Source organism: Falco biarmicus, chromosome 11 (genome assembly GCF_023638135.1).
Source record: "Falco biarmicus isolate bFalBia1 chromosome 11, bFalBia1.pri, whole genome shotgun sequence".
Lineage (NCBI taxonomy): Eukaryota > Metazoa > Chordata > Aves > Falconiformes > Falconidae > Falco > Falco biarmicus.
Window position 1 is genome coordinate 26,312,042 of NC_079298.1, and position 15,007 is coordinate 26,327,048.

A 15,007-nucleotide genomic window follows, 5' to 3' on the forward strand; every position below is an offset into this window, starting at 1 on the left:
AGGGACAGTGGCTGCCACAAGCTTGGCATTGTTTCCTCTCCTAATGCCACATTTACTTTGCAAATCTCCTGTGAGGTACTGGGTGATCTCACCTCCTAGTCATCTCCCCAAGCCCAGAAGCAACTCCTAAGGTATATTCAGGTGCATCAGTCAGAGGGCATACAGATACTGCTGTGCCTCATACCACTCAGGAAGATTATTCTCCTTTTACCTAGCACTGGAGGAGGAAAAAGCTACATAATGTACTACTGAGTCACTGTGATATCAACAGCGTCTCTGCTGGACACTTCAAACTGCACTGTAAGTTTTGGACACAGTTTACCCCAGTGAAGGCTGAATGCAAAATTGTGGAAAACTCCCCATCACACCAGTGACCTACGTTCAGTTTTTTTCTCTACTCTCCTGCAAGGGCACAGAGGCAGTAAATCCTCCCTCAAGTCACTTACATGTTTTGGTAAAAGCTGGATTATATAGTGCATTGAATTACTCAACTAGTATCAAAGAGCCACTGCAGGAAACACACATCATGTGCTCACACAATGTCACTGATATATTTTTGCTCAAATCAGTTCTACTCTAGAAACACTTTAAACCTTTTAGCATCTTAAAGTTGATTTTTGGGGAATGAAATATATTTGTGAGAACTCAGCCTCCACTTGGTTTCTTAAGCAATTCTGCCAAGTGTCCTTTACATGCTCACAGAACAAAATGATTTTCAGCTGAAGATATATTCAGACCTATACACAAATCTAATTTGCAAATGTAATTTTATTAAGGTTAAAATTTGCATCCAAAATATGCACAGCATAGCACCTTCCAAAAATTCAAATAACATACTTTTGTCGGCCCCTTCAGCATCACATTGCATTGTGCAGTGCACCTATGTTGATACTTCATATCAAAAGCCCTTTACGGGCAGGTCTGTGCATATGCTGGCATACTACAGTTTTAAACTGTAACTGGGTCAAATCTAAGAACTGTTTTACTTGTAGAGGTTAGCAGTAGCTGAAGTTTGTAAAGTAATTTCACTTTTGTCAATGGTTTTGACAATACTTTTCTTCTGTAATATTACTTTCTACTTAGCAACTGTCATTATTTACAATTCTTAAGTTTATCAGCTAATAAATTCATTATAAAATTTTACACTGAATGGTTTAATTATTGAATGGTTATTTTGGAAATTAAATCCTCAGTTTTCAACCACCAACGTTTCACCTTCGAAATCTCATTAAGAAAGCCATGAAAATGCAAACAATGTTTAACAGAACAAATAAACCTCATCTCATGCCTTACAGTTAAAAAATTTGAGATCCAAAACCTAAGAGCCAGCATTTCTGCTGTAATGTGTTTTGACCAAAAGAAAAAGCCATCTCCCTAAAGAGCTTAGTGTTGCCACAGAAGGATATGTTAATTTTCCCAGCAAAGACAGTCTTTATGATCTCAATCACCTACAGACGATATAAGCTTTTCAGATTTATAGTTATATATGTTGGAATACACTCTTCTGACTTATTTTTCCATTACCAAACTATTCAGGTATCCATGCTTTTCAAAGGCATGCAGTAGCTGTGCATCTGATATTTATTCATAACACAACTACTGTGTCAGAATGAAAAACAGCAGAACAGGATCCTTTGTTAGCAAGCACCTCTCTAGCCCTGTCACCAATATGTTAAGTAAAAGGCCTCTAATGCATTTTGTAAACATTCCTCATTAACACACGTCTATTTCCTTCTTATGAAATACTCAAATGTCGTTTCCTGCTGCAAATCATTCACAGCAGGTTTCACTTTCTATTGAAATTAGACAAAAAAAAAAGCAGTGAATGAAATTACAACCAATCTAACTACCAGAGCATTCTTCAGCGTAAACAAACCCTGAATTTTAAATACTTACAAGCAGCAATGACTGTCTTTAAAAATATGTTATTATTTGGCACTTTTCACCCAAGTACACTTCTGCTTTACACAGGAGAGCTACCAACTGTAAACAGCTGGCAGGTTCTCCCCCTTGTCTGCATGAAGAGGGGGACTCTACAGATTAAGCAGAAAAATCACAGACCAGCTTTCCACCAGCATACTAACATCTCCCAGGTTTGGCCCACGATGTCATTGGCACCTAGTGTTGGAGAATCCTTACACGTGCTTGACTAACCTTTCACAAGAAATCCCAACACTGTCTAAGAGATGGTTTAAGCCACCATCTCCCTAGCTTGCAATTTGTGTGTCTCCGGTGCAGTTCAAGAGTGGCCCAAATCTCTCTGGTGGAGGTTTAGCACAGACACCCTTCAATAATATTTTAAACTCATTATATTCATACAAAAAGTCTAGGAGACACCTTCCAGGAAAAGAAGTTTAGCTATTTCAATTCATTACAAGGGAAAAATAAGGAGGAAGAAAACCTAACTTAGTATTACACTTTATCTAACTTTTTTATATTGGAATGGAGCAAAGAAAGTCACCAAATTTATTATTTTAAAGCAATGTATAGATAATGTATCAAGTTAATTGAATTGCTGTGGTCATCATTAATGCATGCAAAATTTGGCAAGCAGCACAGTGACTGGTAACTATTTCACATTGCTCACTTCTTAATATCCTTTTTGTTTGTTTCTGCTTCTTTGCCTCCTAATCTTTGATTTTTACCAAGATGCAGTCAGCTAAGATTCAAGCAAGCTGCAGGAAACACTAAGAAAAGTAGGTAATACTGCAAAAATGTGTTCTAGGTAATTCATAGTGTTGCTGGCGTCAGTCTCTTGCTCAGACAAAAGGCCAGACACAGGGGAACGACACCAAACATTAGGCAGAAGAGTTTACCAGTATCATAGTAATTAAGCTATGTTTGTTGTAATCAAAACTCTTCAGGGATACACCAGTAAGAAAGTGAATGCTTCCTTATGTAGACCCCACACAAAATAATGCCCCATTTTAAACGGGGTGCCCAGTTTATTGTTTTTGAATAAGCATCCAACTGTATCTTGAATATGACCTCATATGGCTTATTTCAAGACAAACTAATTTTTTTTAATCAAAAACCTTCTCAGATTCTCTTCTACAGACTTTACTAAGACCTCAATAAGACAAGTAGAACTGAAATATGTCAAATGGGTTGATTCAGATCCAAAACTAGAAAACACAGAGAAGAAAAAGAGGTAGAAACAAGTAAAACCAGGAAGAAGCATAAATGCCCAATAAACATAAGAAATGATAAGCCATATATTAAAAAGTTGAATTAATACTTTTACAGTAAACAGAGCATCAAACAGCAAATAACGAATATACGTTCCTCAATCCAAAGGCATGTGGTGACACTCATTTTTCAACAAGAATACTAGATCACTTTCCACATGCTAATTGATTTGAGACTCCTGAAGGACAGGATGCCTTCCAGAGGGACCTGGACAAGCTCAAGAAGTATCCCACATGAACCTCAGGAGGTTTAACAATGCCAGATTCAAGGTCCCTCACCTGGCTTGGGGCAACCCCCAGTATCAGTACCAGCTGGGGGATGAAGGAATTGAGAGCCACCCTGCAGAGAAAGACTTGGGGGTACTGGTGGATGAAAAGCTGGGAATGAGTGAGCAATGTGCACCTGTAGCCCAGGCGGCCAACCATATCCTGGATGCATCAAAAGAAGCATGTCCAGCAGGTCAAGGGAGGTGATTCCGCCTCTCTGCTCTGCTCTGGTGAGACCCCACCTGGACTACTGAGGTCTGGAGCCCCCTGCACAGGAAAGACATGGACCTGTTGGAGCAGTCCAGAGGAGGGTCACAAAAATCATGAGGCGAGATGGCACCTTCTCCTGTAAGGACAGGCTGAGAGAGCTGGGGTTTCAGCCTGACGAAGAGAAGGCTCTTGGCAGACCTCACTGCAGCCTTTCAGTACTTAAAGGGGGCCTATAAGAAAGATGGGGACAAACTTTTAAGGAGGGCCTGTTGCAATATGACAAGGAATAACAGTTTTAAACTAAAAGAGGATAGATTTAGACTCGATGTAAGGAAAAATAATTTTACAATGAGGGTGGGGAAACAGTGGAACAGGTTGCCTGGAGAGGTGGGAGATGCCCCGTCCCTGGAAACATTCAAGGTCAGGTTGGACGGGCTCTGAGCAATGTGATCTAGTGGAAGGTGGCCCTGCTCATTGCAGGGGGATTGGACTAGATGACCTTTAAAAGGTCCCTTCCAACACAAACCATTCTATGATTCTGACATGCGTCAGCACTAAAGCACCTTGTACAGCCTGCTGTCCCCTATTACCTACAAATCTGGAGATATTTATTATTTCCCATACAGCTGACAAGTACACAGGCTGTCTGTGACCTGCTTATATTTAAATACGATAACCAAAGCTGCTCTGTCACTTCTTCTTTTACCGTCATCCAATAATAATAGTGGCTTATTCCTTCAGGTACAAGAGTAGCCAAGTGTTCAAAACAACCCGCCCATCGCTGTAAAAAGACTATACTTGAGTCCACATGGTTTAATGAAACATTAGATTTGAATATGACTGTTACAAGCAGACAGAAACTGTAGTCCAAACCACTCATTAATTCTCTCCCTAGAAATATTAATATAAATGCCAAACAGAGACAAAGCAAAGCCTGAACATGACTTGCACAAGTCAGTCTTTTCCCGTGCCAGAGCATACCATTACAGAAAATTAGTACATAAAGGAGGAACACAAATTTGGGTCTGAAATGAGGAGCACCTTAAAAACATACACTCTCATAAAACAAGCCCTGAGCTCAAAGCAAAGTCCAGTGTGACACTACCATGAAGTAATATTAATTAAATCAGAAAAACAACGAGGTACTTTGGGTAGTAATAAAAGTTAACGGTAAAACATTAATTGTTGCCACAGATGTTAATGTAACTTTGCTATAAGCCTTAAAGCTTATAGCTCTATGGACCGGAACAAGTCTTCCCTACCCAGATGGTGGGAAATTAGTTAGGAAACCAGGACAAACGACTACACTGAGCTTACCCAGTTCCTGGCTAGGGAAATAAGAGGCTGGTGTGCAATGGATGATCTTCCCCAGAGCTGAGACCATGCAGCAACACCAAGTTCTCTTTCTTTCCTTCATCAGTCACTCTCAGTCCCAAAATATAAAATGGAATTAACAGGAATAAAAACAAAGGGGGGGGGGGGGGGGGGCGGGGGATGGGGGGACACATGAACAAACAAAAAAAAAACGGAAATGTCCTTTGTCACATGGCAGTGGCATATTTTTTTATGCAGAATCTAATACCTACAAGCAGACATGAGGAACAGGAACAGAAGGCAAAGGTCCCCCAACTCAAAAGAGGCAGAGGATCATTAAGTCAGTAAAAACAGTAAATCCTCTAGTTCTACAACTGTGTCCTACTTCAATCTCTGACTTGAATACTTAATTTGCGCCACTGATGACAAAAAAAGAAGTGCATTGGTCCAAAAATCAAGAACCATGCCTTTATAAATTCCATGGAAAAAAACCAATCTCGCACCTTAACGAGATGTGAAATTCAAACACAATTTGCAACAAGCTTTTTAGGCTGATGTCAAGCCCATTTCATGTGCTAACTGGAAATATCAAATGACCAACAGGCCCAGGCAACTGCAATAGCCATATACTATTTGCTTCTAAAGTCATTGTAATTATATGCCTATGTCATTTGAATTTCTAAATCCCAGAGCAGACAGACAGAAGAACAAGCATAGAACCCAGGCAGCAAGCAGGGGAATCTAGGTCAAAGCAGGAGAGGGATTGTCTTAGAAATTAACTTGAGTGCAAGCATAAGAGAGCATGGAGTAGCTTACACAAATGGTACTTTTAACTTCTCTCTTTCCCTCCCTCTTCCATCTATTCACTGTACTAAAGGAAAACTGTCATGCTCTTCCTCTTTGGAAGCCTCCAGGCTTTGCAAAAAAGGGGAACAACACAAACAAAACCCCATGTTTCCTGCCCTTCTTAAAGGTGAACAATTTCACTATCACAGAAAAAAAATATACACACAAAACTATTCAAAGTTCATATGGACTTCATCTGCAAGTCACTCATTTATTGCCTTCTGGTTTTATTTATAGCTTATGTTTATGTTACGTTGACCAACATTTGTAAATTCAGGGAGTTCTCAGTTTAGTCATCAGTTTCACAATCACCTTTTGGTTACTGAAATGCTTGTATTGCAAGTATTGCAGGGAATTAATTCCTTATTTAAAAACAAGGTTTAAAAATATTTCTATAGACAGACATGTGAGAAGACATAAGTCTTAAGCCCTGTTAAACCTACTCAAGCTCCAACTGTCCTCTTCCTCCAAAACTTCTTCCACCTCAAAGATAAATACATACTACCGGAATTCAACGCTATGAAGTTCAGTGCCTCCAGGATACACGAATCTGATACACCTAACAATTGGACACAATCATCTTAGCAATAGAGAAATGTGCTCAGAAACTCAGTTTGATTCTCTCATATTAGCAGTTTTTTATTAACCTTGACTTTCCAAATCTTCACCTTTGCTGAAAAACCCAACACAGCCTACATTATTTAAGGACTAAAAGTCTTCCGATACTTCCAAAACATCCAAAGCACACCCTGATTGAGAATTTTTCATTAGTGATCAAATACTTGTGGTACATTCAACACTTTGTGACATGGTCAAAACCAAGGATTATTACCATTTTCACCTACAGGAAGCAAACATAACTTGAAAAGTTATGACATCTTTAAGAAATTCACAAAGTTTCATTAGAAAAGAGCAGCATGGCGACAGTCCACTAGTATTCTGTCACAAGAACATTCAAGACCATAATCCTGAAATATTCAGGCTTAAATACACAAGCTCTTGTAGGAGCTGTAAGTTCATGCTAATGGTTTTAGATTTTTTGAAGCTATATGCCTAGCAATTTGTACAGACTCCTTGATGATGATTACTGCAACAACATAACAAAAAATGCCTTCCAACTACAAAGAGTGTAAATCATAGTTTTGGGCAAAGTGATGAGGTAGGTGAACAAGTGAGGTGAGTAATGGTATAGCTCAGCAAACACCTTTCTGAAAAGTCCTTGAAAATTTATAGAAATAGGTTGCCATAGTGTCACTTTGGAAAGCGTTGCAAACGGTAGATAAATTTAGTGTATTTATCTGCAATAAGGGGAGGCTTTCAGGGAAGTTACTGAGTGTTTGATCTTTATGTAACTCTATACAAACACAAATAATATCTAACAAATAAGGTCTTTCATATATGCCCAGCATTTCAACAATTTTGCAACAGGCTAGTGTTTTCGTTCTCATTTTGTCCAAAGCATTTCCATGGAGAAGGAAGCTGAAACCTGTCCATATCTTCTGTTTCTTCATTCTCCCACATTCACAGGTATGCCTTGAAGGAGTTCAAGCATCATTCATCCCAAAGCAGTCCATCTCACTGGAACACTGGCAAACATTAATATGCTACTTCTAAAAGCAATTGTACAGCTAGTTTCTTGAGCAAATGGCTAGGTTTTGGGGTTTTTTTTTAATTCCTACCACTAGAAAAGCTCACAGAATGAAGATACAGAGCTCTGTTTCTAATGACAGTCTTGTTTTTACCATTTCATTTCTCTTTCTCCATTTTTAATGTCTTGGCATGATCCCCCAATGTTCTGCAGTTTTAACATGAATGTATTAGTGAAAGTGCTCATATTTTGGTCTATTACCTCACGCACATTAAATCCACCAAATAAAACATGAAACAACTGAGGTTAATTCAACTGCTTCAGTTTTACTGAAAATTGCCTAAACATTTTTCCTCCTCCCTCTTCCTGGAAAAGTATATAAGTCTTTATAATAACTGTTGTTCTTTGTTGTGTTGATTTTGGTGTATCTCATGCACATCTGCGCAATCTTCCTGGAATCTGTTAAACCTGAGGGAATACTAACACACCACGATCCTCAACTTCAGCGTGACTTTCTGCTGCATCATAGCCCAGATTTCCTTTGCACTAAGAGAAAGACCAAAATGATCACAAACTACATGACCTTAGTGTATGTACTCAATATTTTCACAGCAGTTGCTTGCTTTTACACAAACTAGCCTTCTAAGTGTCACTGGAGAGTTAGCTACACTAGACTTTATATGCTTTTAAACAATTAGATACTTGTTTGATTGGTAGCAGTTGATATTTGATCCCCTTGTTTGTTTTTTTAAAATCATGATTGAATATTGTATGTTACTTCTAGACATCTGTTACAGGATCCCTACTCGGGGGTCTATGGCTATGTTCATATTAGATTAGTTATGTTATAAAAAACACTCCGTGCTCAGTTATACATTGCTTAGAATATTTAAAAGCAGAGTACACAAAGCTCTTTTCCTGACAATATCTGGACACCATTTTCCCCCACAGCACCCCAAACACAACTCTCTGAGGCCAGGGAGCATCTACTGATATCAACGGGCACCGAAATTAGACCTCAGATTTCCATACATTTCTGCAACACATTAGTTGTAAACTTCTTTCAGAGAATAGGGACAGCAACAATTTTTTGCAGAGTACCAAACAGCAAAGACTGCTGTTTGAAGAGTGTGCAGGGCTTACAGAGCTGAAAGAACAAGTATCAACATTATTTGTTGATTCTGGCACACAGGTAGAAAGGAAGAACCTGACAACCCTGCGGTAATGAAAAATGACTCTCCAGCATGGAATTCATAATGAAAACACTGTCTGGCACCCCATGTGCGTGGGAGGGCATTTCATGCTCCGTCAGGAACCCAATGCAGCAACAATAAAATTTACTGATAGAAAGGTGAATGAGTGGGGATGGTTGAATACTGCAGAACTCAAGGAAAATCAAGTTTTAAGTCATTTTAGAAAGCATGATTTAAAAACCTTCCTATCTCTATATAATGTAGTCCCTCTTCTTTCAAGCACAGTCAGTGTAAAAATAAGAAAATCTGTGCCATTATATCTGAAACAGAAGAAAATCCTGTAAAAGCTGATATTAATATTCATATACAACGTACACATTAAAAACATACTCACAGGGTTACTTGCTTCCCTGTTCTTTATTTACATGTCGCTATTCAGCCTCACCTCTGATTCCCATCCATGCCACATACACCCCTCTTTTTCTCTAATCACTGAGAGATCAAAGAGTCTCTGCAAACTGGAGCACAAAACGTATGAAAACTTGACTTGAACTATGTCAAAGCATCTGAAAACAGCTCATTTACCCCCAGCTATTAAATGCAAGTTTCACCATTACTTTAAACATTTTGTAATCAGTATTTCACAAAGCTGTTAAAAGTCTTGTGACTATATAGGCAGTGTACAGCTGCAACTTGTACCATGTACAGGGTTTTGCTGTCATTTTCTTTAAGGAGTTCAAAAATATCAGAATATTTCAAAAAAATTGCCATTTCCATCACCAGGTCTCTCATCTGATTTTTCCCTTCAATCTTACTTCCTTGAAGGCACATTCTTCATTTACAGTTGACATGTTTCTGCTGTTCCCTCCACTAGCATGCTTAAATAGTCATTGAAATCTGTCATATTAAGCAGAACATTCCACTGTGAGACAAAAAATTCAATAACCATTTCTGTATAAATTCAACTGAAGCATTTAAAAGTACTGGACATATAAGGCTTATGGAGTCACCTTGGCTACAGTTTATTTACACCTCACCAGTAACAAGTACTTGCCAACTTCTGACATCACAAGACATCTTCCAGTACATTCAAATGTGTTAGAGGCTGAGATATTGCACACACTAATTCGATCACCTATTTGGTCAACAGTTTGGAAAACAGAGCATTTCTAAACCACATTATCCTTTTTGTTTGCATCTATACTCATCTTAATATCATTCATATTTTGTATGCATTTAAGGAGAGCAGTTCAAAGACTTCTTTTAGAAATGGCAGAATGACTTGGTTGTAGTGGCAGGAAAAATCTGTGGCACTGGTTTTGGCCATTTGCATATATACAAGTTCAGTTCAAGAAGGCTGGAGATTTAGGACTGTATTGGAGTTCTTATTCATAGGAAAAAAATAATGAAGAGAAAAGCTGAGAAGCAAAGAACAACTGGAAAAATACAAGCTTTTTTAATTCTCACACTGCTACAAGCAATCAGAATTTCCAAAGTAATAAGTAGGTTATCAGATATGTAATTGAAATCCCATGTACTTAACAGATACTCTGTTAACCATACAAACAATACACTTAAAACAACAGAAATAACTCAGCATAAGGTTAGCTATACATTTTAATACAGTTGTAATTTTCCCCTCTGCTTTCTTAATGGCCTCGAGTTCACCAACTGCTTTAGGAAGCCGATCACACACACTCACTTGCAGAGGTTAGTAAAATATACAGATCAAAATATACTATCTAAATACAGCATATTGCAACCTCCACTTGTGCGTGGCAAGCTTCCACAGAAGCACGCAATGGAAACAGCTGAACAGCAGAGCCACTACGCACCTAAAAAAAAGCGTGCTCGACACAGCTATTGCCAGGATTGCACGGGCTTGTTCAATTTAGCATCTCCACCTCTGCACAAGCAGCTGTTAGCACGCACATAGTTCCCCTTATTAAAGAATCCCACACACCAGTGTCTTTCAAATTTGTCACTGCATTTTTACCTGGTAACTTTCCAAGAAAGGTGACAAAGGGCATAAAGATGCCAAGACTAGAGAAACCAGTGATTGTAAGCAGTATTGCCATCACTAAAACTGAAATACCAAATGCCAGTACCAGGAATAATTAGTCTATTCGTGCTATACTGTGGTAACAAACATAGTAAAAAAGATCCATGTATCTGCATCCAATTTTACTTTGGGAAGAGAAATACTAAATATGATGGATGGGGAGGTGGGGGGTGTTAACCGATTATTCTACTTATATAAATTCATATTCTAAAATAACTGTAATTTTAACGGAATGTAAAGAGTGCCAGAAACATACTTGTTGGGTTACATTCAGCCTTAATTTAGAACTTGTTTACTGGGTACTCAATGATGCAGCAATAACAATTTGCACTGCAAAATACTTCTTCAAAACTGGACTGTATTAAAAAAACAGGCTGGCTATGTTTATGTGACACAAAATATGAAAACCTCAGCAATTAAGCCAAACATACAATATTAAAAAAATTCTGTGTGTTAGGCATAGGTATTAAAGATTTGAAGCAAGCATACCCCGTTTATTAAATAAGACATTGCTAACATATTAAAAAAAAACACCAACAATTTTAATTCCTCTTCTACTTGCACAATCAAAAAGAAATTTCATTTTTAATAAAAAACAGACTAAACTTGTAAAAGAAAAACATATTTCACAAAAGCTTTGCCTTAAATATGATTTATGAGGACATAAGATGTTCAGCATAATTAAAGGGTAAGTGGAATTACCAGGTTTATCTAAGTTATACTCAAAGCACTTTAAACAAGACAAAAGATTCAGAATAATAATTAGATATTTTGGTCAACAGTAATCACTGAACCATTTCAAATTCTCAGTCGTGTTGCAGCCCTGTTTCCCTTGCACACTCTTACATTACCTCTGTGTCTACTTACAAAAAGAGAAGTGGATAAAGTTAGGTATTAAAATTATGATGTCTTTTAAAAAAAGGAATAATGCTTGAAATATACTACATTTGCATAAATAACTGGTTTTGGTGCTACTTCAGGTAATTTTTAGACCTTTTCCTGTGAAATCAGGGTAATGGTACCCTATGACTCAAAAGCAGAAACTGAAGTTGAACTGAACATATGCTGGCAATGACAGATCAAACAGATATGTAGGAGGTTGTGAACAATAGACTGGAAAAAGCTTTTACATATAGAATAACTAATCATAGACTTACAGAATATACTTCAGGCTGTGTAAATCAGAATAGTCACACTAACCCACCCTAGCTTCCCTGAGCTTTACAGGAGGTTAGAAAAAACAACAGATTTAAAAAATAATTGACAAAAATTTACAAGGGCAGATACATGGGTGAATTTCAAGTACTCTAGACTAAAGAAACATGCTCTGTGTCATGTTACCATGTATAGGCCCAGGGTTTCCAATTCCAGACTATTTATGTCAAAAGTGATTTCACCAGACAGCACTCACACAGTTTGTCATCTTCACACATTTCATTTACCTTTAATTCAGTAACTTTCAATCCTTTTTTTTTTTTTTTTTTTTTTTTAATTTATGTATGCTTCTCACACTTTCAGAACTCTCCTACCAGGATTTTTCTCTGCCCTTTATTAACCCTTCCAGTGTACATCTAATTCTTCTGCTTTCTTAATTCTTTCCCACTGTTTTTTCACTAATGAATGCTCATCCGTCAGTCACAACTTCTACAGCACATCTACCATAAAAGTCCTCTATACTCAGGCAGCAGAACACAGGTGTTACTCAGGATACAAATAAAAGGATCCTTACCTTTCCAAAATCTCTCACATCAAACAAATCAAATGCTTCAAAAAGTTCACTTTTCTTCATCCCAAATATTTCACAACATGCCGAAAGAAATGTCCTTATATTCTTCAAGCAAAGAAACTAGAGGAAAGAAAACAAAAATACTAAGCATCAGGTGTGTCAATTAGCAAGTTGTGTGTTCACTTTGGTCACAAATACATTACAAAGTTCACCAATACAGTTTTTTGTAAGTAAACACTTCCACTATGCTGTGATCTTCCATGGGTTCTAATACAGCCGTAAAAGTTCCCTTCAGACTCAAAAGGATTAACCATATTCTGAGCAGACACTTTGTGAACAGACTATTTTCTCTCTTTTTATGCAAACAAGAGAAATGACAATACCCTACTAGATACAGTCTACATACAGACTTACTTTTCAGTTCTCTACAGACATGATAGAGCAAAACAAAGTTACCTTAATAAAATTATATTAACAATGAGAAAGTTATTCTTCATGCATACATTGTCTTCAGCTGTTAAAATCAAAGTCTAGGTTTAATGTTTAATGAACACATGTGCACTGTTCTAACACACTAAAGACATTATGAATACATATTCTCCATCAGGAACACAGGAGCAGACGAAAATTGCAATTGAGAAGTCATTTACAATTCATCTAGTGGAGACTTAAGATCTTCAAACCACCTTGATTTCTGTACTCAATCAGTCTATTTCCCTTGAAGTTACCCACATGCATCAATGATCATCTGAGCCTGGAAAAGAATAGAGCTTCTGCCACAATGCTGTCCTTATAAGGCTTTTAATGCATTCTCCTGTAGACTACTTTTTTGTAAGACCTTACTAGTACAAAAGACATCTATCCATAGCACTGCATAGTAACTATCCATAGCACTGCAGTAACTAAAGAGGGATATCTAAAAAGTGCAATGTCCATTCTTGATAATAATTAGCACCATAAGGTACTAATACCTTACGAGGACATTAGCTCCATAAAGATGCTGTTGTGGAGCATTATGAACCACTATGCAGTATGGTTCAAAAGAAAATACGGTATCTTTAAGCAACAGTATTTCAAATGACCCAGAACTGTGCTCTGAACATGCATTTTAAAAGCACTGATACAGCAACTCCATATTAAAACTGAGTTCTTACAGTTCTCCATGTTGTAGTGGATTCATAAGAATGAGGATCATTTACACTAGGACAGATGACAAAATTTCTATGTTCCAGCTTAATGTTGTTTATAAAAGCAGCGTGTTTTTATATTAATACTGAGTATCACAGCCATACCTTTCCTGAGTGCAAAGTAATAAATACCCAAACTGCTCACTCAGGTAAAGTATCTCCCTGCTATACCTTCAGCATGAGACAACAAAACACCAGTGCAGCAGGGAGCCCTACTTCATATCTGACACAGAACTAACCAGCTAGACACAGAAAAGGCAGAGCACCTGGTAGGTCAGATTTACAAGGTTACATGTGTGAGAGCACCAATTCAACAAAAGAAGCTTCAAGAGCTGACAACTCTAGTAAATAGTTTGGGACATCAAGACAACAGCCAACAAACTCATTGCAAAACATCACAAAAGCAAACCCTGCGGAAGCCGAAGCTTCCAGGAAGGCATCTACGACCAACTGCCACATCAACTGTAAGATGCCACCGATGTACCAGGTGGAGCTGTAGCCTCCACCCTTCCTTCCCCTCCACACAGCCCCGTCTGCACGTGCTCCCAGCTCACATGGGGCAGCCACTGCTGGACTATGTACTGGGCTGCTCAAGGACAAGACGGCATTGATGCCAGACTGCTTTTGTGCCTAGTGAAATTTGAAAATGAGCCTAGCTTGCTTAGTCAATACCACAAGCTTCTCTGATTTTGCAAACATTATAGTTTGCAAGTCAAAATTACATGGTTAGAAGACTAAAAGGCATAAAATCTATGTGCTTCTTCCACCAAGATGCTGCCAGGAAGAACCAGAAGATGAACTGGTTTGGAAGTCCACAGCTTTAAAAACAAGATGGCACATACAAAAGGATTACTGTTTTCTGATATATTTTTCCTCCCGAGTTTTTTATTATTTTTCTTAAAAGCCTCAAAAGCCTCTAGGTTTGTCCAATGTAGAATACTGATCAACTTGAATACAGATTTACTTTCTTACACTGAAATTCTTACAACCACTGACATTTTTTTTCGTCCCTGGAAAATTATGCTGCCTTTTTAAAACCTAAGTTTGGAATTTAGATTAGTTAGTGCTGAAGTCTGCCAGCGCCAAGAAAGCTTACAGCTGCATTAAGTTGTTTGCCTCTAAAAACAGAAAGAAGTTAGGGAGCTATCACAGCCTAAAATCTGGCTTAGATTTGCTTGAGAGTCTTCTAGCGAGTTGCATTTAACTACTTAGTATAGCTAAAAGAACCATTTAATGTATCAGTAGTTATGCACAAAATGCCCTTCCCATTCTGCAAAATTTCTCTGATTACTCTTAACAGAGGTCTCCTACAATAAAAAATAAAGCTGTCAGCATTTTTTCAACAAGATTTAGCAGTTACTTCAAATCTGGAAGGAATTTTGTGACATCAGTCTTTTCTGTTTAAATTACCATTACTGTGAATTAT

At 37.8% G+C, this 15,007-nt stretch overlaps 1 protein-coding gene across 2 annotated transcripts in view; it reads right to left on the reverse strand.

The window, feature by feature from the left end:
- The window catches only part of VAV3 (vav guanine nucleotide exchange factor 3), a 172,739-nt gene that overhangs the window by 127,969 nt on the left and 29,763 nt on the right, over positions 1-15,007 (reverse strand). For both annotated transcript variants that reach the window (XM_056355518.1, XM_056355517.1), the window contains exon 2: positions 12,398-12,514. In XM_056355518.1, coding sequence (XP_056211493.1) covers positions 12,398-12,514 — 117 coding nt within the window. The remainder of the gene's footprint in view (positions 1-12,397; positions 12,515-15,007) is intronic.